Source organism: Canis aureus, chromosome 10 (genome assembly GCF_053574225.1).
Source record: "Canis aureus isolate CA01 chromosome 10, VMU_Caureus_v.1.0, whole genome shotgun sequence".
Taxonomy (NCBI): Eukaryota; Metazoa; Chordata; class Mammalia; order Carnivora; family Canidae; genus Canis; species Canis aureus.
In genome coordinates, this window is record NC_135620.1 from 54179834 (window position 1) to 54207784 (window position 27951).

Genomic DNA, 27951 nt, shown 5'->3' on the forward strand with positions numbered 1-27951 from the left:
GAGCGTCATACTAACGTCAGACAGAGGCCGCCGCCGCGGGGCCTGGTTATCGCCGGTCCAGCGCAGCCCGGAGTCGCCCAGGCCTGAACTCCTACCCAGGTCCCCGGCCCGGCCTCAGCCGGCCTGACCCCGGCCCCGGGCCCACGAGGACACCGAAAGCCACCCCCTGGGGGTGGGGAGCGGAGCCGTGGGTCAGCTCTGCGCGCGCCCCGCGCTGGCCTGTCCGGCCCCGCCCCCGCCCCGGGCCATGGCCCAGCCCTTGTCCCGGCCTCTCGTCCTATCCTCATCCAGCCCTTGGACCCCAGCCCCGCCCTCGCCCCGCTTCCCAAATCGGCCCCAGCCCGGACCTGGGTCCCAGCGAATGCCCAGATCCAGGTCCCAACCCAGGCCCCCCCTCCTGTCCCAGTCCCCGTGCCTGCCCTGGCCCCGGACCCCTCCTCTGCCCTTGTTCCACCTCCTTTCACAAATCCCAGTCCAACCCCTGTCCCAGCCCCATGCCCAGTGTTTGCTTAAACCCGGGGCCCAAACCCTGCCCTTGCCCCAGTCCCCGTTACAGCCCCTCCTTCCATCCCATTCCCTGCCCTTGTTTAAGCCCCGGTGCCCATTATCTCATCCTTTGCCCTCATCTCTGTGTTTACCCAAGTCTCTCCCACTACCTACCCCTCTCTCTCATACCCTGCCCCTCTCCCAGCCTCGACTCAGGTCTGGGCTCCAGCTGCCTCCAGCCTTATTGCTGCTGTTGCTGTTCTCTGTCCTTGGTCCGGGGGCTGGTGAGTGCAGAAGCAGGAAGCACTGAAGCAGGGATATGGGGTTCTGGCAGGGAGGGATGGACTGGAGGGATTCAGGAGAGGTGGGACCTGGGCAACTGCATCACTGGGGAAGAAGTGGGGAGAAAAAGGGAGGAGAGAGGTCTCATCTCACACAACTGAGAGAAGTTGGGAGGGTCAGGAGAGAGGAAGTTTTGGGCTTGAGGCTCAGCACGTGCCTGATAGTCCCCAGGATGCCAAGGTTTTCTTTCCTGGTGTCAATCTGACTCTGCTTTGACTATTGCTTTTCCAAGGAAGAAAACTTGGAAACTTCTTCTGCACGGGAAGTTTGATGGGGGAGATGTGACCCTACACCAAAGAGCCTCTAGTCCAGTGTGGGAAGATCTGGCCTAAACTTTGAGATATTGAGCATGCATTAAAACAGGGTTAAGGAAACAGTTTTGAGAACCACATGTAGTAAACATATGAACATGGGTTAGTTGCCATTATAATGAGTTTTCTTCTTCTAATGAATCTAGATAAGTTTGATTTGCTTAGGAATAATTCCTGTCACTTTTAGAGCAGTCTTGAAATACAGAGGCCACTTTATAGATGGGGAAACTGAGGCTCAGTTGGAGGGCAGTTTTCCCAAGGTCATACAGCTTGTAAATGGTGGTACTGGGGCCAGAAAAAGTTTCCTAATTCCTATCTCATATTAGTGTTTTTTTGTTTTTTTCTTCACTGCAACATAATACCTAGCAGGAAAATAGAGCCAGTTGAGAGACTTAAGCACAACCTGTCGTCTCCCCTGTCTGCCCACAAGGGGGCTTAATCCACAAACTCTTCCTCATTTGCCAGTTGTCAGCCTAGGACCACCAGCCAGGGAGGAAGTGATTCGTAGAGGGGGGTGAGTCCAACTTCTTAATGGGTGGAATGTGGGAGCAGCAGGCGGGGGGCTCACTGTAGGAGATATGCCATAAAGTTGGCCCCATTTTAAGGAGATGACTGTGGTCTTCACAGCGTCAGCCCCAGCCCCCTCTGGTGGGTGGCACTCTAGATAGGATGGAGATGTGCCTAAGAGAGTCTTTGGCATTAGTGGCAGAGCAGCTGGGGTGGGAGTTGGGTTTCAGTGAGCTTTGGGGGTGTAGTTCAGTGTACAGGCTTGAGGAGATCAATACCTGCCAAAGGTCATGCCCCTGCAGAAATATTCAAGCTCTATGTGTATGTTCCCTGGCATCTGGGCACTTAATGTGTTTGTGTACCAGAGGGGTCTGCGAAAGCTGGTCATGTGTACTGTGCATACATGCTTGTGTGTTAGTATCTTCTGTGGTGTTCATGTGAGCCTTTGTGTCCTCTGAGTGCCGATGTTATTGTGAGGGGGAGAGTACATGTTGTGGCCCACACATGTTCCTCTTTAGCTCTCCTTGCTCCTCCTATAGACAGGTCACTGAAGTATCACCTTCCAAATGGATTTCTTTGTTGAAGGCAGTGTTTGGTGCTCTCCACAACATATAGAAGTAATCCATGTGCCCCTAGCCTGACTCTTTGAAGGAAGGAACTATAGAGGGGCTCAATGTTGCCTACTGCTGCTGGCAAATTAGGCACTCAGTGGAGGTAGTAGCCAGGCCAGGTTTTCAGTTTAGGTGAAGGAGAATCCATACTGTTGAGCCCAATTCATAGCTTCTATCCCTGCCACCTTGGCTTCTTTGTGCTTTAGCTCATTAAGCAAGCATGGGGTGCCTAGGAGAAGAGGGTGACAGCCACAGAATTGTAGAAAGATGTAGATTAAACGGTGATTGTCCAGAAGCAGGTTCAGGTGCTTTGGCAAGAATTGTAATGAAGTTGGAAAAGAGCTCTGAATAGGCCCTCCAAAAGGCTATTGTTTTGTTAATAATTACTGCCTTGGCAACTGTGGCCTGGCCTGTAGGGGTGCTCTTTGACCTAGTGGTGGTGACAGGTGTCACCTGAGGAGAGGCTGGCAGTGTCACAGGACCATCATAGCCCATCATAGTACATAGCATAGTCTTAATACATGCTTATTGTTGGCTTCCATCTCATTTCAGGAATGGAAGGTACCTCCTGGGTCTTCTGGTCCTACTCCAATCCTTGGTTCTTTTCCTTGGGCTCAACTGACTATAGTTGCATAGTCTAGGTGTGCCTTGCCATTCCAGGAAGTGACCTTTTGTTCTACCTAATGCTATCCCTAGCAGGGCCAGCCTTTGCTTATATGTGTATTTGCATGTGTCCGTGTGTGTATGTGTGTGTGTGTGTGTGTGTGTGTTTCAGATGGTGATAGAGAATTGCCCTAGCTTCATTTGGAAGTATGGAGCATCCAGGACAGGTACCTCTGAGCTTGAGTAGAGCTTTACTCATGCTTCCTCTGGGACACAGCTCTGCAGGCCATGGTGAAATGCCAGAGCAAAGCTTGGAGAGAATGGGGCTATGGACACTTTTCTCAAGCATCTGCCCTCAGAACTTCTAGGTTCCTCCCACCATGTCCAGTTGCTGCTCACTCCCTCTTCCCACCAGCCCCTTCTGTTATCTTTGTAGTCCTGGCCACTTTTCGTGTGCCTTAACCATTTTCCCAATGCTCCAGGCCATGCCACGTTCCTTTGAGTCACAAGGTATTTTGTACTTGTACTTTTTACTTTATACTTATCCATTGTTTCCCAAAAGTTATTAGCTGCTTTTCACCACCAGTTTTCTGAGGGTCTGCACTGGTTAACTGGCCAGGTTAGGGGGCCTGGCCAACATTTCTTCCTAATGATAGCAGTGGCCCATCTGATGACCCATCCCTGGTACCAGCTTTGGAGAGAAGCCCTCCCCTAACCCCAGCAGATGGTGCTGGAGAGCTCCACTTTTGTGTAAACAATAGTAGCCAGGCTATTCAGCTCTTGGCTTGCTGCCTTCCTGTTATCATTGCTCAGCTTGCAAGGTGGCAGGTCTTCCTTGCTGACAGTTGAGACTGATCATGTGGTCTGAACTGGATTGACTAGTCCTTGGGTGTAACCATGGCCTTTGAAGATGTGCAGAGGCCAGTCTAGGGCCAGTGGTCTCTACATATTTAGGGCAGCTCCTTGCAGGGTGACCTTGAATTTCCGTGACGCCTTCCTTACCTCTGTTTCTTCCTTCAGCAGCCTCCCTTTCCCAGATGCCTCTTTCTCTGTAATTTCAAATACCTCATCTTGGAGTTATAGCTCCCATTTCTGGAAGGGAGATGGTCAGACTAGGTAAGCCCTGTGGGTATTTCCTATTTTGCTGTAAGCTCCCCTCTAGGGTCTCCCCTCTATTCCCTGCTCTGTCCCGAAGCTGCTGGAGTTCCTAACCTCCTCATCTGTCCTGGGAGCATCCTTCTGTGCTTCTCTAGGGCTGATTTTAAGTCTCCAGAGCAGCCAGATTCTCTGGAACTTTGCTTTCATCAGGGACACTCTTCTATGCAGCTGAACTACTGGGTAATTTCCCCTGTCACAGCAGTCCGAGTGCCCATGCATTTGCCTGAGAACTGCTGACACCCGACTTTTTTGTTTACCTTGGCTCTGCCCCAAACAACAATGATCGGGTATCTTGTATCTTGGCACTTCAGTTAGAGATGACCAGTCCCCCTAACCCCAAGTGTAAATACTTCCAAGTGGTTTGAGATTCCACTGGGTCACCAATTGAGTGCCTCGCTGGGCTTTCTTCTGGGGAAACGCCCTCTGGTGTTCATTCTGAATCCTAGAGGGACTGATGACTCCCCTCCTCTCCTGGGAGTTCTCATGGTGGCCTACCAGCTCCTGTTCTTGCCTCTGCCACCCAAGCAGGCCCCTTGCATCCTTACCACACTTTCCCCCTCCTCCCCCCTGCCCTGAGCCAGTACACAGACAGCTTTTGTGAAGCTTCTGAGGTTTTTACTGCTCCTGGGACCACAGGGGAACAGAAAGGGGAAGAAAATAAACAAGGAAGCTACACAGTTCATTACTGACTCCCAAGCTCCACAGGTGGAGTTCTAGCCTGCTCAGTTGCCAAGGAGCCCATGTTCCCCCTCTTCCTCTCACAACACACACCATTCACACCTCTGTTTTGTGAAGCTTGCTAAGAGAACAATGGCTCCCCAGTGAGGGACAGTGAGGTCATATAAAGTGTCCTTCTTTGGGATGTAGATAGAGCTAGGTTTGAATCCTCAGCTTGGTCTAGGTTTGAGCCTCAGTTTCCATATCTGTAAAAACAGGTCATTTTTCCCAAGGTCATTATAAGGAGTGAAGCAGATGATGGCTAGGGCAGCATGAGAGTTAGCTCCTGGCTCAGAGGAGAATATTTGTTGAGTTGCTACTATTGGTGAGGAAGACTGGTGTTCCTGCTGCTTAACGGAAATGCCCTGTGTCCTACCCTGCTCCTTTCTCTCTTGCCTGCTCCCCAGGAGGCCTCTTCCTGACTGACTACTCCACGTGCTCACCCCGCAAGCTGAGTCCCTTCCGCTCCTTTGCCAGCACTGAGCTCTTCCACTTCCATGTTCCCGAGGACACATTCCTGGCTGTTTGGAACCTCATCATCTTCAAGGAGCAGGGGGGCACCTTTGGGGACCACTGCCCAGACCAGAGTGTGACTGTGTGAGTGTCCATGTTAACATCCTGACCACCCCCTCCGACCCCAGAGCACTTTGCAGAGAGTATGACTCTATGAGTATCTAAACTGACCTCCTGGCCTTGACCTCTCTCCTGTGTCCAGACTGAAGTGTGTGACTGAGTGAGTAACAAGACCTTTGTCTCCTGACTACTGTTTGACTGTGTGAGAGCCTGAGCTGACCTTTTACTCTATGTCCTGACTCCTTGACGTGGAACCACTTTGCTGTATGTATCGATATAGGGAATGGACTGTGTTATTGGCGATGAGTGACAGTTCTTTCTTTTCCCCATTTCCCATCTCCCATCCCATTGCCTGTTGCCTTCCTCTCCTCATTCTGGTCCCCCAGGTATTTCCGGTCCGGGGCACCCCCTGTCATCAATCCCCTGCACACACACTTCCCAGGGGACACGGCTGTGCCTGGGGTTTTCTCACTGACCCTCAGCTGGACACTGCCCAACCGCACCTCAGGCATCTTTAACGTCAGCAGCCCCTTACCTGGGGACTGGTTCTTGGCTGCTCACCTTCCCCAAGCCCATGGCCACATCTCTGTCAAGGTGGGTTGATGCTGCCCAGGGTAGGAGGGGCCAAACTGCTTCTCTGTGTCTGCTGAATTCCCCCACAGGCTACCTAGAAGACCAGCTTTGTGCCAGGGCGGGCAACAGCATAAGGGTGGCTAGGGTGGGGCGTAGCTAGAGGCCAGCAGTTCACCTTGGGCCCAAGGTCATGATCTGTAGAGCCCTAGATGGACATAGTGGGTCCAGGTAAGCTGAAGGGAAAGTGCCAGGTCTGGAATCGGTCACAGGCCCTGGCTCTGTGGAGTAGTGTCCCTATTAGAAAGTGCAAGGGTTATTCAAGGTGATCAGAAGCCATCTAGGGACTGGTCATATGCTGCTGCACAAACCCAGAACTGGTCTTATTCTACATCTTGATCGATAATAGCCGTATAGGCTCTCATAGCCTCCAGCCCAGTTGTTGATCCATATGGGAGAAAATATTCCTTTTCCACCATGATTTCAGCTCCCTAACTCCCTCTGGAAGACCATAGGAGAACACTTGGGGGCAGAGAAGCCCTTTCTATTTCCTCCAAAAGGATGCCTTGGGCAGCTGGTGTCCATCCCAACTCTTGCTTCCTTTTTCTCCAAATGTCGGCACTGAGTTAATAGAATAGAAGTTTTTAAAGTCTGAAGTTCAAAGGATGCTTCTCCATTCTGGTTTGGAAGGGTAAGAAATTCCACAAAGTTTTCCTGCCCTTCCAGATACAGGCCAGATTTCTTCATTGTAGTGAGAGGATCTATAGTTGTCTCACTCTTGTCCACTGGCAGGAAGGGAGGGTATGATGAGCTGACTGTTGGCAGAGTGGGATGGCCATGTGTGTGGGGCCAATGGTAAGGGTGAAGGATTGAGCATACACAGGGCAAGGATTTAAAGAACAGGATGCTGAAGAACATGAAAGCTGGTGGGACTTGACCACTGAGAATTGAAAGGGACAGAAATTTCTAGTCAAGTGAAAATTTGACTCAGATTTCTCTCTCTAAGCTGAATTCCTTGAGGACAGCAGCTCTGTAACTGGTACCAGACTTGCCTCTCTTCCTCCTACTATATAGCTCAGTGTTCAGAGGAGGTATTATGATGCTTTGGAATGAGTTGAAAATTGTACAGGCACAAGTGCACTGACACTGCTATTGTCAGAAATGGGAACTATGGCTGAGGTTGCATCTTGAGGCCTCAGTAATAGGCCTGTTTTTCCTGAGAGGGCTGTACCAGAGGACTTCCTGTCAAGGTCTGGGAGCTCTGTGGATGACAGCATGTTGGGAACTCACCCAGAAATGCTCTGGGTTCTAGGTAGATCTTGACTCTTACAGAACTAAGGATTATTCTATTCCAAGGAATGCCTTAGGTCTTTGATCAAATCCCAAAGAGCCCATTCCTCTTTGTAACATTGATCCTTGATTCTTTTTGTGAGAACTGACAGAGAACATCCTTCTGAAGCCCTGCTCTAGTTATCCAAAAACCTTTCTGGATGAGCAGGAGGAACTGGGGGCCCTAGGCCTGGATTGAGATTATAGGAGGCAAAGCCTGGTTAGGAGAGATCAGAACAAGCTTTGACATAGCCATTTACATCTAGATGTAGCAAGTGGAGTCTGGGGACTTGGAACTGCAAGTTGAAGGGCTAGCTGGCAGAACTCCTGAGGTATGGCAATATTAGAAACCAGGGGACACAGTTATACCTTGCCTGCGAATGACAGCAGACCTGGATACCATGAGACATGTAGGTGTTTAGTTAAGGCCTCTTCTAGAGGCTGGGCGGTGAGGAATGGGCAAGGATCATCCTTATGGTTCCTCTAAGAGTTTGATTATCTTTTGGAATCTTAAATGGGCCTTTAAGGATTCTTAAGTTCTCTGGTTAATTCCCTAGACTCCAGCCTATGGGTGATGTCCAGAGCATTCCTCTAGGCTTCCATATTGACTTGCTTTCTCCTCATACCATTGTATTGGTATGACTTCCTGTGAGGCTTGGCCTTAAGTGGGTATTGAACAGTCCCAACCATAGAAGGCAGCACTGTTTCTAGGGCCCTCTCAGCTTTGGGGATGAGCTCAGACTTCTCTTTAGACCTTAGTCCTTGGGCACCTGCTTTGTCCCAGACCTTGGATTGGGTGTGAGGGATACAGATAAATAAGATATATATTAGTGAGATACAGGAGATGTTTTAAGAGAACAGAGGAGAGATGGCTAACTCAGCGTGGTAGTATGGTAGAGGTGGTTTTAAGAAACAGGAAGTGAGGCCTGATGTTGAAAAAGCAAGGAAAAGGGGGATCCCTGGGTGGCTCAGTGGTTTAGTGCCTACCTTCAGCCCAGGGTGTGATCCTAGAGTCCCAGGATTGAGTCCCACGTTGGGCTCCCTGCATGGAGCCTGCTTCTCCCTCTGCCTATGTCTCTGCCTCTCTCTCTCTCTCTCTCTTTCTCTCTCTGTCTCTGTGTGTGTCTCTCATGAATAAATAAATAAAATCTTAAAAAAAAAGCAAGGAAATGCATTCCAGGTGGTGGGAGTAGCATGGGCTAATGTGTAGAAGGGAGAACTGAAGCTGTTCAGTGTGGAATGTTTGTTGGACTGGGTAAAGGAGTGGAAGGAGTGAGCAGAGGCCAGATTATGAAAGACCTAGAAGTTTGAAATTTATCCTGAGAGTGATTGGGACCCTTAAAAAGCTGTAAAAGGAAAGTGACTTATCTGGTCCAGGCCACTCTCCTGAGCTCTGGCCCCATATGTCTGTGAACTTCTATGTCTGCCATTCACTACTGTATTCCTAGCACCCAGCACAGAGCCATAGTGGGGGGGCATTGTCAATTTTTATTGTTCTGCCATCTTCTCAAATTCATAGTGTCCCAAACTGATCTCACTTCTCCTTTCATTTCTCCCCTTTTCCTGTCAACCTCTTCTTTCCTGCCCACTGCCCTCCATCATCTTGGCTTCTCTGTCTTGGAGCATGTATTCATTCTGTGGTGCCCAGTCTGCCCTGAGGGACTGGCCTTTGGATTATAGGTAACATCTGGCACCACATGGCTCATTAGGGGAAAGTTTTCCAAATGTCTGGAGCATATGCTTCCTCTTGCCAGCTCCAAAATCTGAAAGTAAACAAAAGCAGGTAAAATAATGAAAACAAGAATAAGGAAAGCAACGAAGCAGATTGTAGAGAAGAAAGGATTTGACTGAATCCACAAACTAGACCAAGGGTTGCTCTGTATCTCAACTTGAAGATATTAAACTCTACTAACAGTGCTCATTCTGCTCTTCCTTCTCCTTCTAAATTACTATATTTGTGTTTCGAATAGGTAATATATGCACCTGGCACAACATTCGAAAGGTACAAAAGGCATACAGTGAAAAGTAAGTCTTCTTCCCCTCACTCCTTCCAGTCCCCATTTCCCCTCTCCAGAGTTAAGTAGTAACTAGCTGTTAACTAGTTCCTTCTATTATTCTTTCCTTCTTGAAACACTTTCTCCTCATGGCCTTTGTGACTTTATGGAACTGTCCTGATATTCCTTCTGCCCCCCACTTACTCCTCTGTCTCCTTTCTTAGTGTCTCTGCTTGATGCATATTGTGGGACCCCAGTGCTTGGTCCTGAGACAGTTCCTTTTTTACTTCTCCATTCTCTTGCTAGGTGTCTCTAGTTTTGAATACCACCTCTAGATTATGCCTTCCAAGTGTATTCTGTGAGTCCTAATTTCTTTGAATCTCACACTTTATATTTAACTGTTTACTTGGTGTCTCTGATTGGATGTCCAAGAAATGTCTCAAACTTAGTGTGTATAAATCAAAGCAAAGCCAAAAGTGAAAATCTCTTTGATTCCCACTTACTTCTCCCAGCCCAAGCCTCTTCTCTCTAGTCTTCTCAGTCGATGGCACTGTCATTCACCATTTGCTCAAGCACCAAATTTAGGTGTCATACTTAATTCTTCTTTTCCCTTTATTTCTCTAGAACTAGTCCATAAAGTCTTGTTATCTCTACTTCTAAACTAAAGTGTGCTCTGAATGTATCTGCTTCTCTCTTCCCATTCTGAGCACACCTTCCATGAGCTTTCTCCTGGACTGCCACAGTAACCTCCCAGTCATCTCTCTGCTCCCACTCTTGCCCCCTACAGTCTGTCCAGCACTCTTCTGTGTTGATTGGTGCTGACTGACTGCGGGCCAGGGGCTGTGCTGGGTACTGGGATATTCCTACAGGGAAAGGCAAGTGTCTTTGGGCATCTTAGTCCAAAAGCCCTATCCAGAGTCTGGCACTGGCCACGCTGCTAAGGCCTTCCTTAGGAAACTCAGCCCAGGCATACTAGGACAGTCTAGGGTCCAGTCAAAGGCCATTGTCCCCAGCTCCTTTCAGACTGGTTCCCATTCTACTTCTTATATTGACCGTCCTGGTTTCTCAAGTGTCCTTGCTTTGGCCCTGTTCCTTACATGACTGCTGATGTTGGCTCAATTTGGACTCTCTCACTTGGCTTATGCCTTGGCAGCTCCTGCAGACCTGGCCTCCAGCGCCCTTTCTCTGATCCTATCACAGGGTGAAGGCTGCTGCATCTCTGCACTTTCCCTGCTATCTACTGATTGAACCTGCAAAAGGGAGAAGCATTAGATATGAACATTATAGTTTGAGGAAGGAGCACATTTTAACCATTGAGGTCATGTCCACTGATCCTTCTTCAGTTCAGCTAACAGCACAAAAGATGTGAAGTAAAGTGTTTCTTTCCCCTGGATTGTCCATCCAGCAAGGAAATGGGCCACTTCCTGCATGTGAGCTCCCACCTTAGGGGCTTGCTCGCTGCAAGGTTATTGTAGTGGTGATTCTTGCCTCAGGAAGTGGGATTGATGAGATGACTTGTGTTAGTATTTCTGGTCCTTAGGGTTTGACACCAAAGAAGGACATCTGCTTTGGGTATCAGAGATGGAGGTCTCTGAGCAACTAGGTATGTTGAGCTCTCTGAAAGGATCCTCTTTTTGACACCCTTCTTTAACTCAACAGACATTTTTTAGCACCTGGTATTTGCCAGTTGGTGTGCTAGGCATTGGGATGCAGTGATGCAAAAGGGCACAGAAGGATTCCAGGCAGGGGGTAGTGAGGTCTTCTGGCCTGGCATCATCAAGGCCTCCTTCCAGCCTCAGGAAGCTTTACTGGAAGTCAGTGCCTTGGCTGGCTTGTTCCATGGTATGGAGCTCAGTGGGATGTCAGAGCCCGGAACTTTTGTCAGGATGAAGTTTAGAGGTTTGTCTCGGTCAGAATAACCACATATGTAAACAAGTGGCCTCCAGTTTCTTGGGCCGGCATAAGGCCATTTGTCCAGAAGAACAGAGAAGCCTCACCAGGAGCCCTGTCCTCCTCTGACCTGCTGGGTCCGGAAGGCTTAGGTAGCTGCAGATGCTGCAGAGGAGGGACCAGAACGAAGGGACTCTTCTGCCTGCCGAAGAGTAGGGAGGCCGTACGTGCTGGGGTGGTGTGAACTGAGTCAACAAGGGTCAGGGACCTCATCCAGAAGAGCAGCTTAGATGTGGCTGTTGTGTCCAGTAATGGAAGAAACCCAGCCTGATTCAGAAGGAGCAGATGTATTTGTGGGTCCCCTGTGGCAGAGCAATGGGAGGGGAGACAGAGAACAGGCTTTGGCTTCATAAACATCAGAGCTACCCGTACCTGTGTTGATTCATTTGTTCACCCATTTATTCAGCAGATATTCATCTATGCACTTTACATTAGGCTCCATGTCGGGGGGAGCAAAAATAGCATAAGACAAGGTTTCCATTTTCAAGTTGCTTACGCTCTGGAGATTGCCTAGGAGGTAGAGTGGCCTTTCCCCGTGGTGTTAAAGCAGAGGCTGGACAAGCAGAGTCCCTTGGGAGGGCTCAGTAGGGAATAAAGGAATTTAGAGATTCAGATTAGTGGGCTGGGTGGGTTTGGACTAGCGGCCTCAAGGAACTTTCTAACCCCAAAAGAGAGCCAGAGTGGAAATGGGGTGGTTTGAAATGACCTTGAGGGGTTGTTAGGAAGTGCTCAGGACTAGGGATTAGCATAGAGGAGGCATAGGCCTGATAGTTAGGAAGGCCTGGGTGTGAGTCCCCAGACCTTAGCCAGTGCTGTGGATCATAGCAGATTCCACGCACCTAGGAAAGACAGAGGTGGAGAATAGGCAGGAGGGACCCAGAGCTTAGAAAGACCTCAGTTCTAGCCCTGGAAGCAAGAGGCCAGAGGAGCTTTGTCCCCCATCCTTCAGCAGATTCTGTTTTCCTTGCTTCAGTAGCACCCTTGCTGTCTCTCCCCTCCCACCACTCCTGCTTTTGTCTTAGGGTCTCCAGGATGAGTGTCAGTACCTTCTTCAGCCGCAGCTGATTGTCCGCCGTTTGCTGGATGTTGCTGTGCTGGTGCCTGGCCGTCCCTCAGAGCAAACTCTCTCCGCTCACAATCGCTCAGCGCTGTACAAGTAAGTTGAATACTTCCCCAAATCTGACTCTTGCCCTCTTCCTTCCCTGGCCTCAAACAGGGAACAGGGTTCTTTTGGCTTCTCTGCCTATCTACCTGTTCCTACTTTCCTGCTGGCCAACTTGGGCTGCTGGAGCCCCCAGAGCCTCCAGGGTGGTTTGGACCCCAGCCTACCTCCCTCCTAGCACAGAGGGAAGGAAGCAGAAAGGCATCCTGATTGCCTGTCTCCCCTGTCCTTCTGGGGGACACAAATGTATTTTCCTTATTCTGGGGTCCTTCTCACCCTCTCACCTGTCTTTTTTTTACCCCCACCTTCCCTCTGCCCAGGGTCTTTGTGCCCAGCTTTACTTACAGGGTTTCAGCACAGCTGGTATGTGTGGGGAGCCGTGGGGTGTTGGCCTGCCCACTGACATTGCGCCTACGTCCCAAGGCCCCACCTCTGCACAACTCAAGCTCTGTGTCCTGTGGAGGTGCCTCAGTATGCCAGCTGGAGCTGGCACTGCCCCCCTGGGGGCACTGGGTCTACGTGCGTGTGGAGATACCATCCCGGGGTCCTGGCAGGACCATCCGCTTCCAGCTGTGTGTGCGGTTGCAAGGTCAGAAGGCCCACATCCACCTTGGCCACTCAGCCTGGGTCAACTTCTGTGGCTGAGAAGAGGCAGTCATGGTGGTTGTGTTCATTGACCCTTTGCCACGTCCCTATAATCTCCCCAACCCCATCCAGGCTCCTTCACACACCCTAAAGCCCTTCCACCTGAAGTTTTGATTCATTGGAAGGCCTTTAGATAATTTTTTGCACCTGACTGGGGCTAACTAAGGGACCACCTTACTATCCTTGATTTAATTTCTCTTTCAGTTTCCCAGGTGCCAGGACGCTATCCTTGCCAAAGCCCATGCAGATCAGTGGGAGGGCCCATCATCTGTTTCAGCAGTGTCTTCACTGCCTTTGGGGAGGGAGAGATGACCTTGACTCCCTGACATCCTATTGGCTGTGACCTCTAGGAGTCCCTTGGGCCCTATCCTGTGACCCTGGATGCCCCATACTTCCAAGGACATTGGATTCTAGTTCTCATCACTCCCTACCCTTTGCTCATTCCTGTCTGGCTCAGATCTGGTTTGTGGTGAGGCTGCAGGATTTGTGAGAGTGGCAGGCCCCAGCACTGATTTCCTCTGCCCACAGAGTGCCCACAGCCCAGCCTGTCCCGTGTCCTCGTCCCTGGAGCTGCCATGAACATGCCCCAGTCCCTGGGCAACCAGCCACTGCCCCCAGAGCCGCCATCCCTGGGGGCCTCTGCGGAGGGGCCTGGGGCCACATCCCCACCAGAGCACTGCTGGCCAGTGCGCCCAACACTGCGCAATGAGCTGGACACCTTCTCCGTCCACTTCTACATCTTCTTTGGCCCCAGTGTGGCCCTACCGCCTGAACGCCCTGCAGTGTTTGCCCTGAGGCTGCTACCAGTGCTGGACAGCGGAGGTGTCCTCAGCTTGGAGCTCCAGCTCAATGTGGTACTCTTGGTGGAAAGTGGGGAGGTTGCTCTGGAGGGGAACTTGAAGGAGAAGATGTCAGGGGTGTGCGGGTTCTTACCTCCTTCTGGAAGCACATCTGGGTCGCTTTTGGCCCACTTTGTGATTAGGGACAATGTCTCAGCCCAAGTCTGATCAACAAACATTCCCCTGAGTTTTGCTCTCTATGCTACTAGGTTAGCCAATCCAACTCAGAGTGGGCTCAGTTATCCATTTTATAGGCTAACCTTCTACCTCTTAAGGGCCTCTATGGCAAGTGTCCATGTTCTTGCATATCTCCTGTGATAGGGAGTTCACTCCCTCTTGAGGTCATAGAGTCCATATTTAGACAGCTCTGATTGCTAAAGGCAGTCCTGACAGTCCATGAAAATCTGCCTCCATAATTTCTACCCACCAATCTTTGTTTTGCCCCAGAAGCTACATCCAGTAAATCTATCTCTGTCCTTCTCTTTTTTTAAGTTAATAGACTTGATTTTTCAGAGCAATTTTAAGCTTACAGAGAAATTGGACAGAAAATACAAGGAGTTCCCATATTCCCTCTTCTGCTGCACAGTTCTCCCTCTTATTTTACATCTCATATTGGTGTGGTACGGTTGTTACATTCCTATCCTGTTTGACAGCCCTGCAGATGCCCCTCATCTCCCCCAAGCTGAACAACTTCAGCATATTAGACCTCCCCCCATCCTCTGCCCTCTCCTCTGGTCATAGTGGCTCTGAGATAAGTGATATAAGGGGGTCTGATCAGGGTGGCAGTCAGTGTTTCTGCAGCCTGAGGTCAAGTTCCCCCTTTGAGCTGCCACATCACCCCACGGGATCATCTGGGGCTGTGGTGAACTAAGATTTCTGGGTCTTCCTTTTTTCTTTTTCTTCAAACCAGTTGGTATGCATTTACTTTTTTATTATAAAAATAATAGGATCACATGTAAAAGCTTTGGAAAATCGAAGACCTAAAACTGTGTGTCTTTTCGTTTTTTTTTTTTTTTTTTTTCTTTTTGCATTAGTCTCTGTGTTGATCTACTTGTAACTAAGGGACACATAGGTTTTTGTGCCCTGAGCCTGGTTCATGTGAAATGCTGCCAATTCCCACCTCACATTTTTGCAGTGAGCTGTTTAATTTGAATGAAAGAATTTAAGTCCATCTTTGAGCCACTGCCTAATACTAGTTCGGGCTTTGAGTCTTCCTTGCTTTATGTAATTCACACACTTGAAAAGCCAGCCTTCTGTAACTCTTAGTAATTATTTTTAGCATTAATTAACAGTGGGCTTAGGGCAGAACCATTAGTGACTGTCTTGGGCTGGCATTGATCCAGTAATTTATGTACTGTTACCCCAGCCAGCAATTCTTTTAACTCTACTATTCCCCAGTTCTGGGGGGCAGGCCCATTTTCCTATCAGCCATCCTGAGACCAGGTTTGTGGTTAGATGTGGTCTTTTAGAGGACTTACGGCTCAGAACTTTTCAAGTCTTCCTGCTGGTCAGGACAGAGCAGATTCTTAAACACAAAAACATTTCTTATTTTCACAATTAAATTCTCTGTGGCTCTTATTGCCTTTGGGCTGTCAGTGAGGTCTTGATTTGACATTGTAACTAAAGAGCCTGTTTCAGAGACCAGTACCACCCATACTTGTTTTTCCTCAGTATCTTAAGAGTAGAGGCCCAACCCCCCTGTAACCTTTCACCTTGTCCCTCTCTAAATTTATTTGCTTATATTATACCCATTTGCATGCCATGACATTTGTTATATACCCCAAACAGCCCACTATATTTATTCTGAAAAACATATTGGTTCATCTACTCTGATTTTTCCCTCTGAGTATTTTGATTTTTTTCCCCCCAGGACAAAGTAGTGAAAACACTTTTTTTTTTTTTTTTATTGGAGTTCGATTTGCCAACATATAGTATAACACCCGGTGCTCATCCCGTCAAGTGCCCCCCTCAGTGCCTATCACCCAGTCACCCCATCCCCCCACTCTCCTCCCCTTCCACAATCCCTTGTTCGTTTCCCAGAGTTAGGAGTCTCTCTCTCTCTTTTTTTTTTTTTTTTTAGATTTATTTATTTATTTATGATAGACAGAGAGAGAGAGAGAGAGAGGCAGAGACACAGGGAGAGGGAGAAGCAGGCTCCATGCCAGGAGCCCGACGTGGGACTCGATCCCGGGACTCCAGGATTGCACCCCGGGCCAAAGGCAGGCGCCAAACCGCTGAGCCACCCAGGGATCCCCGAATTAGGAGTCTCTCATGTTCTGTCTCCCTCTCTGATATTTCCCACTCATTTTCTCTCCTTTCCCCTATAATCCCTTTCACTATTTTTTATATTCCCTGTATGAATGAGACCATATAATGTTTGTCTTCTCCGATTGACCTACTTTGCTCAGCATAATACCCTCCAATTCCATCCACATTGAAGCAAATGGTGGGTATTCGTCATTTCTAATGGCTGAGTAATATTTCATTGTATATATAGACCACATCTTCTTTATCCATTCTTTTTTTTTATTTTTTTATCCATTCATCTTTCAATAGACACCGAGGCTCCTTCCACAGTTTGGCTATTGTGGACATTGCTGCTATAAACATTGGGGTGCAGGTGTCTTGGCTTTTCACTGCATCTGTATCTTTGCGGTAAATCCCCACCAGTGCAATTGCTGGGTCGTAGGGTAGCTCTATTTTTAACTCTTTGAGGAACCTCCACACAGTTTTCCAGAGGGGCTATCCCAGTTCACATTCCCACCAACAGTGCAGGAGGGTTCCCCTTTTTCCACATCCTCTCCAACATTTGTTGTTTCCTGTCTTGTTAATTTTCCCCATTCTCACTGGTGTGAGGTGGTATCTCATTGTGGTTTTGATTTGTATTTCCCTGATGGCCAGTGATGCAGAGCATTTTCTCATGTCCTTGTTGGCTATGTGTATGTCTTCTTTGGTGAAATTTTTGTTCATGTCTTTTGCCCATTTCATGATTGGATTGGCTGATTTGTTTCTTTGCTGTTGAGTTTAATAAGTTCTTTATAGATCTTGGGTACTAGCCCTTTATCTGATATGTCATTTGCAAATATCTTCTCACATTCTGTAGGTTGTCTTTTAGTTTTGTTGACTGTTTCTTGTGCTGTGCAGAAGCTTTTTATCTTGATTACGTCCAATAATTCATTTTTGCTTTTGTTTCCCTTGCCTTCATAGATGTATCTTGCAAGAAGTTGCTGTGGACAAGTTCAAAAGGGTGTTGCCTGTGTTCTCCTCTAGGATTTTGATGGATTCTTGTCTGACATTTAGATCTTTCATCCCTTTTGAGTGTATCTTTGTGTATGGTGTAAGAGAATGGTCTAGTTTCATTCTTCTGCACGTGGCTGTCCAATTTTCCCAGCACCATTTATTGAAGAGACTGTCCTTTTTCCAGTGGATAGTCTTTCCTGCTTTGTCAAAGATTAGTTGACCATAGAGTTGAAGGCCTATTTCTGGATTCTTTATTCTGTTCCATTGATCTATGTGTCTGTTTTTGTGCCAGTACCACACTGTCTTGATGATCACAGCTTTGTAGTACAACTTGAAATCCAGCATTGTGATGCCCCCGGCTCTGGTTTTCTTTTTCAATATTCCCCTGGCTATTTGGGGTCTTTTCTGATTCCACACAAATCTTAAGATGATTTGTTCCAACTCTCTGAAGAAAGTCCATGGTATTTTGATAGGGATTGCATTGAACATGTAAATTGCCCTGGGTAGCATAGACATTTTCACAATATTAATTCTTCCAATCCATGAGCATGCAATGTTTTTCCATCTCTTTGTGTCTTCCTCAATTTCTTTCAGAAGTGTTCTGTAGTTTTTAGGGCATAGATCCTTTACCTCTTTGGTTAGGTTTATTCCTACATATCTTATACTTTTGGGTGGAATTGTAAATAAGATTGACTCCTTAATTTCTCTTTCTTCAGTCTCATTGTTAGTGTATAGAAATGCCACTGATTTCTGGGCTTTTTGTATCCTGCCACATGGCCGAATTGCTGTATGAGTTCTAGTAATCTGGGGTGGAGTCTTTGGGTTTTCTATGTACAGTATCATGTCTTCTGCGAAGAGGGAGAGTTTGACTTCTTCTTTACCAATTTGAATACCTCTTATTTCTTTTTGTTGTCTGTATTTTGATTTTTTCTCTTGGAATCAAGGTCTGAACATTTGGATCAGAGAACTGCATACCTGGAGGACATTTTTTTCCTTTGGCTTCCCACTAGAATGACTTTTATGGAATAATGCTTTGGTATATTACCCAGGTTTGCATTGAGGGAAGTTATAAGCAAGTTGTATGAAATTCACTCTGTGGTTAAGGACAGGATGCATGACAGAACACAGAGCTGCTTTGATGAGAATTTTCCAGAGAACCCACCCCTTTAGATGCTGTTCTTTTCCTGAGACTCTAATTAAATTTATCTTATGGACTCATAAGATAAAATCTGGTAACTCATTATGTTTCCTTTTTTGCTTTGGTTGCTTGGAAGTCAGCATCAAATATATGCCTCACATATATCTAGGGAAGGACTTTATTTTTCTATTTTGACTTTTAAATTTCCCTCATGCATTTATTTTATTCTATCATACACATTTAATAAGCTACCTTAACTCCTTGAATGAGGTGAGCTTATAGCATTCCATTACTTTTATTCTTGTAGACACGCCTTACATTTACTTCTGTGGATATCTGGTTTCTTTAAATCCCAGACAGGTTGCTACATTAACCCCCCAGGCATTCTGTTACCTTTAATACCTAGGATCATTTCACCTGAGGAAGAGTACATGTCTTTACACTCCTCCTGCCTTCAGACCCAAGTGAAAATGATTGAAAACCTTAGTTTTCTTTGTTCACAACTAGTTTCTACATCCAGCAACAGCCCCCCTGCCACTCCTTCCAGTAAGCTAGATTGGGCTGAAACAAGGTGTTCTCTTGTCTGGACAGAGTTTAAACAATTCTGCTCAAAGACAACATTTAGAACTGGGCCTTGCCTTCTCATCAGTCTTTGAAATATCTCTGCTGTGGAGGATCTGGTGTTCTCCAGTTTTTCTAAGAATGGAGATGAGAGAGGGAGAAAGAGAGAAAGAGAAAGAGGGAGAGAGAGAAAAGTGTGCTTTGGAGTAGAGAGTATTTGCAGGAATGGGATATCCGGTGAGCTCCCAGAGGAGCCCAGGTTTCTGGAGAGGGGTTAACCGGTGTAGAAGTCTGGGGGGCCCCTGGTGGGGGTGGTGCCAGGGCCTGGAGGGTGTGACAGCCTCATCTTCATACCTGCCCTCCCCAGAGCTCCCTGCTCCAGGAAAATGTGACAGTGTTTGGATGCCTGACTCACGAGGTGCCCTTGAGCCTGGGAGATGCAGCGGTGACCTGTTCTAAAGGTGGGGGTGAGGAATGGGGGAAGCAGCCTGGGGCTGGGGGTATTGGGGGATGATATGGAGGAAGGATGGGCTGGGGAAGTGGGGTCAGGTGGGTGAAGGTTCTTTAGGTCTTGACCCCACACTGATCCTCCCCTCTCTCACTGATAACCCCTCTTCTCCCTTCTCCCCTAAGAGTCCCTGGCTGGCTTCCTCCTCTCCGTCAGTGCCACTTCCAGAGTGGCCAGGCTGCGAATCCCTTTCCCACAGACTGGGACCTGGTTCCTGACCCTGCGCTCCCTGTGTGGGGTGGGGCCTCGGTGAGCGGGATGGGGGGTGGGGCGCGGTGGTGCAGGGCGGACCGGGACACACATATAGGGCCTGAGCCCAGCTGACAGCCCGGTGTATGCGCAGGTACGTGCGGTGCCGGAACGCCACGGCAGAGGTGCGGCTGCGCACTTTCCTGTCCCCTTGCGTGGACGACTGCGGGCCCTACGGCCAGTGCAAGCTGCTGCGCACGCACAACTACCTGTACGCTGCCTGCGAGTGCAAGGCCGGTGAGCGGGCTGGGCAGGCGAGGAGCCAGGTGGGCTTTAAGGGTTGGAGGGGGCGGCCTGGATGGGCGGTGGCTCTTTGAATTGAGGATGGGTTTGGAGAGACTGGGAGGGCGGAGCCAGGGTGAGACCACCCTTCACTGGCCGTGGTGTAGGGCCTGGCACGAGGCCACCAGCAGGAGTGGGGAACCTGTGGCTGCCTTGGGCCCTCTTCCACCTTGTGCCCTCCCCACTCGCAGGGTGGAGGGGCTGGGGCTGCACCGACAGTGCAGATGCACTCACCTACGGATTCCAGCTGCTGTCCACGTTACTGCTCTGCTTGAGCAATCTCATGTTTTTACCACCCGTGGTCCTGGCCATTCGGAGCCGATATGTGCTGGAAGCTGCTGTCTACACCTTCACCATGTTCTTCTCCACGGTATGTGGTGCATCTCTGTCTTCATTGAATCTTTATTCATGGTGATGGGTGAGGGTCTGCATTTCCACCGTGTTTTCCATGGGTTTGGGGATGTCTACACCTTCATTATATGAGGATGTCTCCTCTTCATGGTGTCTTCCACAGCAGTGTTGCGGCATGGTGCACTAGGATATGGTAATTTTTGCAAGGCACATCAGGATAAATGAACAAGGCTTTTTGTAACTTGAAATAACCAACAGCCATTAGAAATAGTGTGTGGTCTCCAGCTGTCCATGGGGACCTTTACCATAATACACTTGGCTGTTCTACAGTATGGAATGGTGTCTGCAGCTTCACCTTTTCTCTTCTGTATGGTGACAAGAGATCTGCACTTTCTCCCATGTCTCTATATGGAGTCTTCACTTTCATCTCTCATGATACGAGGGCTAGCTATACTGTGCTCATGGTCTTCATTTCACTGGACACTTCTATATCTTTAGCTTGTTCTTTCTTATGGTGTGAAAAGGTACTCCCCATTCAGTCACCATGGCCTCCTTGATTTCTCATGGGAACTTTTTGAAGACAGAGGATCTCTATAACTGGGTAATTTATAGAACATTCTGGCTCTTGGGATCCTAAGAAATTATGTAGACTCAGGTATGTCCTGAGACGTCATGGGAAGTGGCAGTGTGATATAAAATTCCAGTTCAAAGGAACATGTTTTGATGAAGATTTAATAGTTTTAAATCCTTCCCCTCCCATTACAGAATGTCCACAGTCCCCTGTCTGTGTTTTTGCACTCCTCAATAATCAGAAAAGTTCATCTTACCAGAAAGCATCATAAACAGTATAAGGAAAACGTAGAGAAGTGAGTCTGTTAATGAGATTTAGCCTCCATGTAGACTTTCCCCCTGAGATATTTTATCTAGGGATCTTTTCAGCTCATCTTTGGGCTCTTGGCATCTTGTGACATACAGTGCCTTTCTGTGAGCACTGCAAAAATCTCAGATGGATTCAGACTTTCCTCATGTCTTGGTGACAAGAATATCACAGAAACCAATATGTGCTTCCCTTTTGTTCAGCATTAATAGATCAGACATATGTCCAAATTACAAAAGCCCTACTTATCATTTAGCAGAAAGGTAGGGGGTGAATGTTCTGAAACTGAGGGGCATGTTGTAGGGTCCTCAAGGATGAGCATGCACAGGTGAGGAAGAGGAGGCTATAACTATGCTGTGTAGAGAGACCTTCTCCTCTTCAGCTGGGTGAGAAGAGCACACTCCCAATTTTGCTTGGCTGCCCCCCTTTTTAGACCTTCTCTGACAGTGCCTCATTCTATTTTTATAGTAGACACTGTTTCTCATTCTCTCTCTCTCTCTTTTTAACTGCCAGATGCCCTTTATACTGTTGCTCACCAAATCCTCTAGCAACAGCTGTTCCACCAGCCCACTCTTGGCTGCATGCAGATCTAATTGGATTCACAATCAGTAACAGTAGCTAGTGTATCAGGAGCCTGGAAGGTGTGGGGAGAGTGTGTTCATTCTCCTGTACTTTGCTCAAGCATCCCGGTGTTGGCTCCAGAGTGTTTAGAACTAGATGACTCCTTATATTCTGGATACAATGGCAAATTGTCCTTGAAAGAAAAGACCTTTTCCCCCCATTGGAACACCAGGGGAGCCTGCAGTGACTGACATCACATACAGAGCTTCCACTTTCTTAAATAGGATAATGAGCAGAGTGCCTGGCTGGCTCAGTCAGTATAGCAGGTGACCCCCAATCTCGGGCTTGTGAGTTCAAGCCCATGTTGGGTGTGGGGCTTATTTAAAAAAGAAAAAAATAGGATAATATGCAAAAGATCAAGGAAAAGATACTGACTCTACTGTGTTGCCTGAAGTCTTGCTCTAACTCCTCTTCTTTTCCCATATGGGCCAAAATGTACAGCTGCTGGTCATCCAGTTTTCCTGGGCAGGTTCCCCATTACTTTTCCTTACCCATTCTTTATTTAGTTTAGACTTATTTCATTCCTCAACAGTCTACTTTTAAGGACCCACTGGTTATATTGCAGATAACAGTACCAGGACATACAGGATTGTCTTCTTCCCTGTCTTCAAAGCCAGGAGAGTCTACACCTGGGAGTAGGACATTGATTCCTATCCAGGGCATGGGGGTAGGTTTGTTCTTCAAGAGTATAAAGTGTAAATGTGTAAAATATTTAAAATGCAACATATGTTATATAATATGTAAGGTATGTTAACAGAAAAACAGGTCACAGATCCAGCACTTGATTTTGTGTATAGCCAGACCAATTCAGATAATGGAAACAGCATAACATCTGGTGTGTCAACACTGCTAATCAAGTCCTCACAGTACCACTAGAGTAATAGATAGGTACTTATATCATCATCATCCCTTTATGCAGATGAGGACAATTTAAGTACCTTGAGGTGTAACATGAGTGGTAGAAGCAGAATTCTCACTCAGCCTGACTCTAGATTTCCTACATGCAATCATTGAGCTATATTGTATAACAAATACAAGAAGTCATCGAGGGAAATACAGCAAACATTGCAGTTGTACAGCTCTAACCCATGCAGTTCAAGCTGTGAATCTTTCCCAGTGCTAGTTGAATTCTTCTAATCTGTTCCCCTAAGAGCTGACCTGAGGCCCCTAGGGCCTTCCTTGCTGATTGTGGACATCTTGGTTACAAGCCTGCCTTATCATACCTCTTCTGTTCCTCATACCTTGAAAGTAATTCTTAGTGGCCCTTGGCAAAATCCCATGACTTTTTCCAAGAGGAAAAGGAGGCAGAAAATAAAAGAATAGCAGTAAGTTCCATTATATCCTAAGTGCAAATATTCCAGTCACTGCATGGAGTGAATGTATTTGCATTTCCAGTTCTGTAGTGCCTGGATACTCCATTTTGAAGCATTAGATGAACTATATAGTTATGTTATAAAAAATGTAAAATCTCACAGAAAAAAATTTAGGTTAATTTTCAAAAATTTCCTCACAAATGTCCAACGCTGAAGGGGGTGTCAAATTAGATGAGAATTATATTAACAGAAGCCAGTTTGTAGTCTAAATTTCTTTTCTTAAATTTCTCAATCTTTCCGTGTTATTTCCGTGACTTTTTTTTTATTGCCGTTGACAAAGGAAAATTATATATATATGAAAATGTGAAAATTAGCCTGTAATTTCAGTGAATCAAGAATCCTGCAAGTGGATCAATACTGCAAGTCTCCTTCCTTCCTTCCTTCCTTCCTTCCTTCCTTCCTTCCTTGAGGAAAGTTTATTAGTGTAGGGATATTCTCTCATGAACATACATGGCATAAAGTATAAGATGACTAAAGCTTACTGAGCACAAACTGCACCAAACATTTAGGACAGTATTCCAGACTTACACAATAGAGTCTCCCAGGCGATACCATAACTAAGCCTTTAGTAGGCCATTCTAGTGTTTTGTTCAGCTGGTTGATCCTGGGTGATAGATAATACATTTATACCAGTGAATTCTATAGTGATGAATGATTCACTTTGTTTACTATAAATTGTATCTCCTGGTTAAAGATGGTAATAAGTGGGGCACCATGGCAATGAACTGTGGATTCTGCTCCATGAATAATAAGGCAAGTGGAAACACTGCAGGTAGAGGGAACAAATATATATCCAGAATATATGATGACAAGATGCTGTCTTCTCAAGGTTGAGGAGTTTCAGTGAAGTAAGCTGACGCAGGTTGTGAGTTGGCTTCCCTAGTGAATTGTGCCCCATCAAGGGGTCAGTGATGGACTTTACCAATGTTGTTTTTAGACATTCAGCAGTAATCATAGATCAGGATTGGTGAAAGGTGCATCATCTTGTTCACTTCACACTGCAATTTTAATTTAACTCCTGTAGGTTTTCTACTACCTTAAAAGTCTCTCTGACTTTTTAGTATGCTTGGAGAATAATCAGTCATCGAATACTCATGTGATGATTTTTCCTCAAACCACTCTACTCTGGAGACAGTCTCTCCATTAGCCACTACTCCTTTTTCATTGCAGAGAAATTCCTAGGAGAAAAATCAGCCTTCAATTAATTATTCCCTTATATGTGTCTTCAATATTAGGTGATTTAGCTTTGCTTTTCTTCAGGTATATATCTTGTCTTATCTGAGATGGAAGAATTTATTACAAGTCCCTCTTCCAGAAATGTTTGGGCATTTCCTTTTATATACTTGAAACTCAGGCAGATGGAGCAAGCTTGGTGAAGACTGAAATGTAAAATTAATGTTTTAGAATAAAATCCAAATCAGAAAATAGTATTGAATAATAATTTAGTAGCATGGTACTTACATTTGGTCTTAGAGGTAGAGAATAATCAATACCCAATAGCTAAAATAGCAAAAGACCAAAATATCGATTTGCTTAGAAACTAAATTAACTCCCAATTAATCAGCACATACAAGAGAAAGAAGGAATTGAAAAAAAAATCAATCTTTTAGGTGTGTTCAGATACTAATTCTAATGCAGATGCAGACTCCCATGAAAAGTCTCTCAGATTTCCCAATAAGAGCTCACGCTCTCAATTTAATAATATGTAAGACAAAAAAAAAAAATAATATGTAAGACAGAGCCATGTTGCTAAACTTACAAACCATTTCAAAAGCTTGCAGTACTTAAAGCATGATCATTCCAAAGCAGCCCTTTTCTGAAGGGACAGCATTCTTTACCTCCAAAGCAAAGGGAAAGACAGAAGATACAGGGAGGTACCCAGACTAAGACTTGAAAATTTGACGCAATCAAACCCAAGGTTTCCCAATGCCAATTAATATCCCTGTTTTCTTTTTAATTTTTTTCTTTTTCTAAACTCCTAGCTTCTCCCTGTTCTTACATTGTTCACCTTTTCCCCTTTATCAAAGTTACAAATTTTGTAATTTGAATGACTGGATGTAAACTTCAACAAGTTCCAAAGAAACGTAGCAATTTCATTCTCATCCTTTGTCTCTAGAGAACGTTTGAGTCTGTTTTCCCACTGTGTGGTTGGCAGCTCTGCTCTGGGCCTGGATTCTGCTACATTTCACAACAGACTTGGTTCAGTTTCCCACCTGCTTGCTTCTAAGGGGGATGCTGTTTGATTAAGGTTGGGGTGTCATGGTTTGTGATTTGAGTTCAGGATAGGATGCTTCTTTTTCCTGAACTCCTTTCCTGACCTCACCTCCACTGTCTCATTCTCAACTCTAATGCAGCCAAACAGGAGACCAGATCCGGTACTTCCATTTCTATTCTTCCCCAAAGTTACAGAGAATGCGGCTGCCAGAAGTAAATGACCTGTGATATTGCTCAGTGACCTGTTTCCTCAGCAGTGGGTTAGATCGCCCTGCTTTCCACCCACAGCCAAGGATATGCCCCAGGAGGTCCGGGTTGCCTGTTTCACTGAGGTCTGTAAGGCCACCTCTCTTTTAGACTCCTGAGCCCTTGTGACTTAGGGTTGCCTTTCAATAGAATGATGAAGAAATTGATCTAGGTTGAAAGTACCTAAAGGATCCTTTCTGTCAGGGATCAAGCCACTTCCCAAGCCACCTTTGGGTGGTCCAACACTTAGCTTTCTTGCCCCAGCATCAGTTCAGCCCGATGACTCCAGTCCAACCCTGGCAACTACATCAGCTGGTTTGTGCTATCAAGAGATGCCCTCAGAGCCATGGCTCCCAGAGGACCTAGGGTAACCTAGCAGGGGACAGGATCTTAGGAAACTTTTTTGATCCCATAAAATCTGCTAGTATGTCTCAAGATCAGCTCCAATTAGTAGATTTTTGTCAAGTTTATATAGGTCAAAGACCTTTTCCTTCCCATTATAGCATTTTAATTTTTTTCTTCCATCACTGTAACAATCTATTCTTCCAGACATGAAGAGGGGGCAGTGTCAAGTGATGGGGGGAATGAGCATGCCACTATGATGTGTGTGGGAGGAGATTAGGAGGGTGAGGACAGGGTCAGGGCTGGCAGCTACGTATGGTTTGTGAGGCAGACTAGGCCTCCCTACCACATTCTTCTCAGGAGCAGGGAGTCAGGCATTTCTGGATTCTGCTCAGTCTGTGACTTCTAACCTCTGCTTTTCTGACAGCAGCACACCACCCTCGTGGCCTCTGTCTCCAGTTTCATGGACCTGGGCCATTGCCCTAAGTTCTCTCAACGCTTGTCATTTCTTCTTCCAGTTTTACCATGCTTGTGACCAGCCAGGCATTGTGGTTTTCTGCATCATGGACTACGATGTGCTGCAGTTCTGTGATTTCCTGGGCTCCTTAATGTCCGTGTGGGTCACTGTCATTGCCATGGCTCGTTTACAGCCTGTGTTTAAGCAGGTCAGTCCAGAGTGGGCCCTGGGGGTCAACTGTAGGGCCAACTTGAAATTCACTCCCACCAAAAAAAAAAAAAAAAAAAAGAAATTCACTCCCAATCTCTCCCTGGGGGCATTGCCAAGTACCTCTTGCCAACCCGGCCCAGCCCCTGGAGTCCTCTTTCTCCAGGTGCTGTATTTGCTGGGGGCTATGCTGCTGTCTATGGCTCTACAGCTTGACCGGCATGGACTCTGGAACCTGCTTGGACCCAGTCTCTTCGCCCTGGGGATCTTGGCCACAGCCTGGGTAAGGTTGGGAGGGTTTGGGGAGGGGGGTGGCCCAGCAAGACTTGGGTACAGGGTCCTGAGTATCTGGTCCCCAATTTAAGATGGGCTTGGACTCTGTCATCATCATTGTGCTATTCGTGGTACCCACACCAGTCTTGGCAGGTGCCTTTAGATCTGAGCCAGGGCTCTGGGGAAGCCTGAGAATGACTAGTTCTGGCTTGGGTTCCAAGGCCTTGTATTCCTGAGTCCCACTTCTCTTCTTCCCCCAGACAGTACGCAGCGTCCGCCGCCGGCACTGCTACCCACCCACGTGGCGCCGCTGGCTTTTCTACCTGTGTCCAGGCAGCCTTATTGCAGGCAGTGCTGTCCTACTCTATGCATTTGTGGAGACTCGAGACAACTACTTCTACATTCACAGCATTTGGCATATGCTCATTGCTGGCAGTGTGGGCTTCTTGCTGCCCCCACGAGCTAAGACTGACCACCGGGTCCCATCTGGAGCCCGGGCCCGGGGCTGTGGTTACCAGCTGTGCATCAATGAGCAGGAGGAGCTGGGCCTTGTGGGCCCAGGAGGGGCCACTGTCAGCAGCATCTGTGCCAGCTGAGAGGGACTTTGGGCCTGGCCCTTGGGGAACATGAACCCTTCTTAGGGGCAGAGAGCCCTTTCTGGGAATGTGGAACCTACCCAGGGATAAGAGACAGGTTGTATTTCTTGAGAACATGGAGTGTTTCTTAAAGACAAGGAGCTCTTCTACGGACTTGGCGTGCTTCCTGAAGGCCTGGAGTCTTCCTGCATCCATGGATCCTTCTTAAGGACTGGAGCCCGTGCAGGCCCCAAGAGCCCCTCAGGACCAAGGAGTCCCTCATAGGGGTGTGGAGTCCTTCCTAGGGATATGGAGCCCTCATAAGGACCTGGATTCCTTCTGAGGGAGACAAAGCCCTCTCAGGACATGGCATCATTCCCGAGGAAATGGAGTCTACCTTGGGGAAACTGAGTCTCCAGTTGATCTTCCCAGCAGCTCAGCAACTCTGGCCTCAGGCTCCTTCCCAAGGCAGCGTCTTGGCCATGCTGTGCCATGCTATGCTGGGAGGGGGATTACAGGACTGATGGGGCTGGGGCAGGAGTGACTGGTATTCTCAGTTGATGCAGGTGGAGTCTGGCGTGTCTCCAATGAAGTATTTGCTGGATCTCTGCTGCCTTTTTTCCTGGGGCTAAGGATGTGG

At 47.3% G+C, this 27951-nt stretch overlaps 1 protein-coding gene across 5 annotated transcripts; it reads left to right on the forward strand.

Moving 5' to 3' along the window:
- Positions 1 to 210: 210 nt before the first annotated feature.
- On the forward strand, positions 211 to 27915 carry TMEM8B (transmembrane protein 8B). 5 transcript variants are annotated; one of them, XM_077912474.1, is made up of 14 exons: positions 211 to 770; positions 5143 to 5332; positions 5695 to 5902; positions 12174 to 12307; positions 12634 to 12902; positions 13487 to 13812; positions 19104 to 19197; positions 19370 to 19493; positions 19588 to 19730; positions 19967 to 20145; positions 22190 to 22291; positions 26318 to 26464; positions 26630 to 26746; positions 27001 to 27915. In XM_077912474.1, exons 1-14 carry the CDS (start codon positions 248 to 250, stop codon positions 27364 to 27366), a joined length of 2922 nt encoding a protein of 973 aa, XP_077768600.1. In that variant the 5' UTR covers positions 211 to 247; the 3' UTR covers positions 27367 to 27915. The 5 variants fall into 5 exon arrangements, with proteins under 5 accessions (XP_077768600.1, XP_077768601.1, XP_077768602.1 ...); XM_077912475.1 differs by having other exon boundaries at positions 12183 to 12307; XM_077912476.1 differs by having other exon boundaries at positions 213 to 770; positions 26997 to 27915.
- The last annotated feature ends 36 nt before the right edge of the window (positions 27916 to 27951 follow it).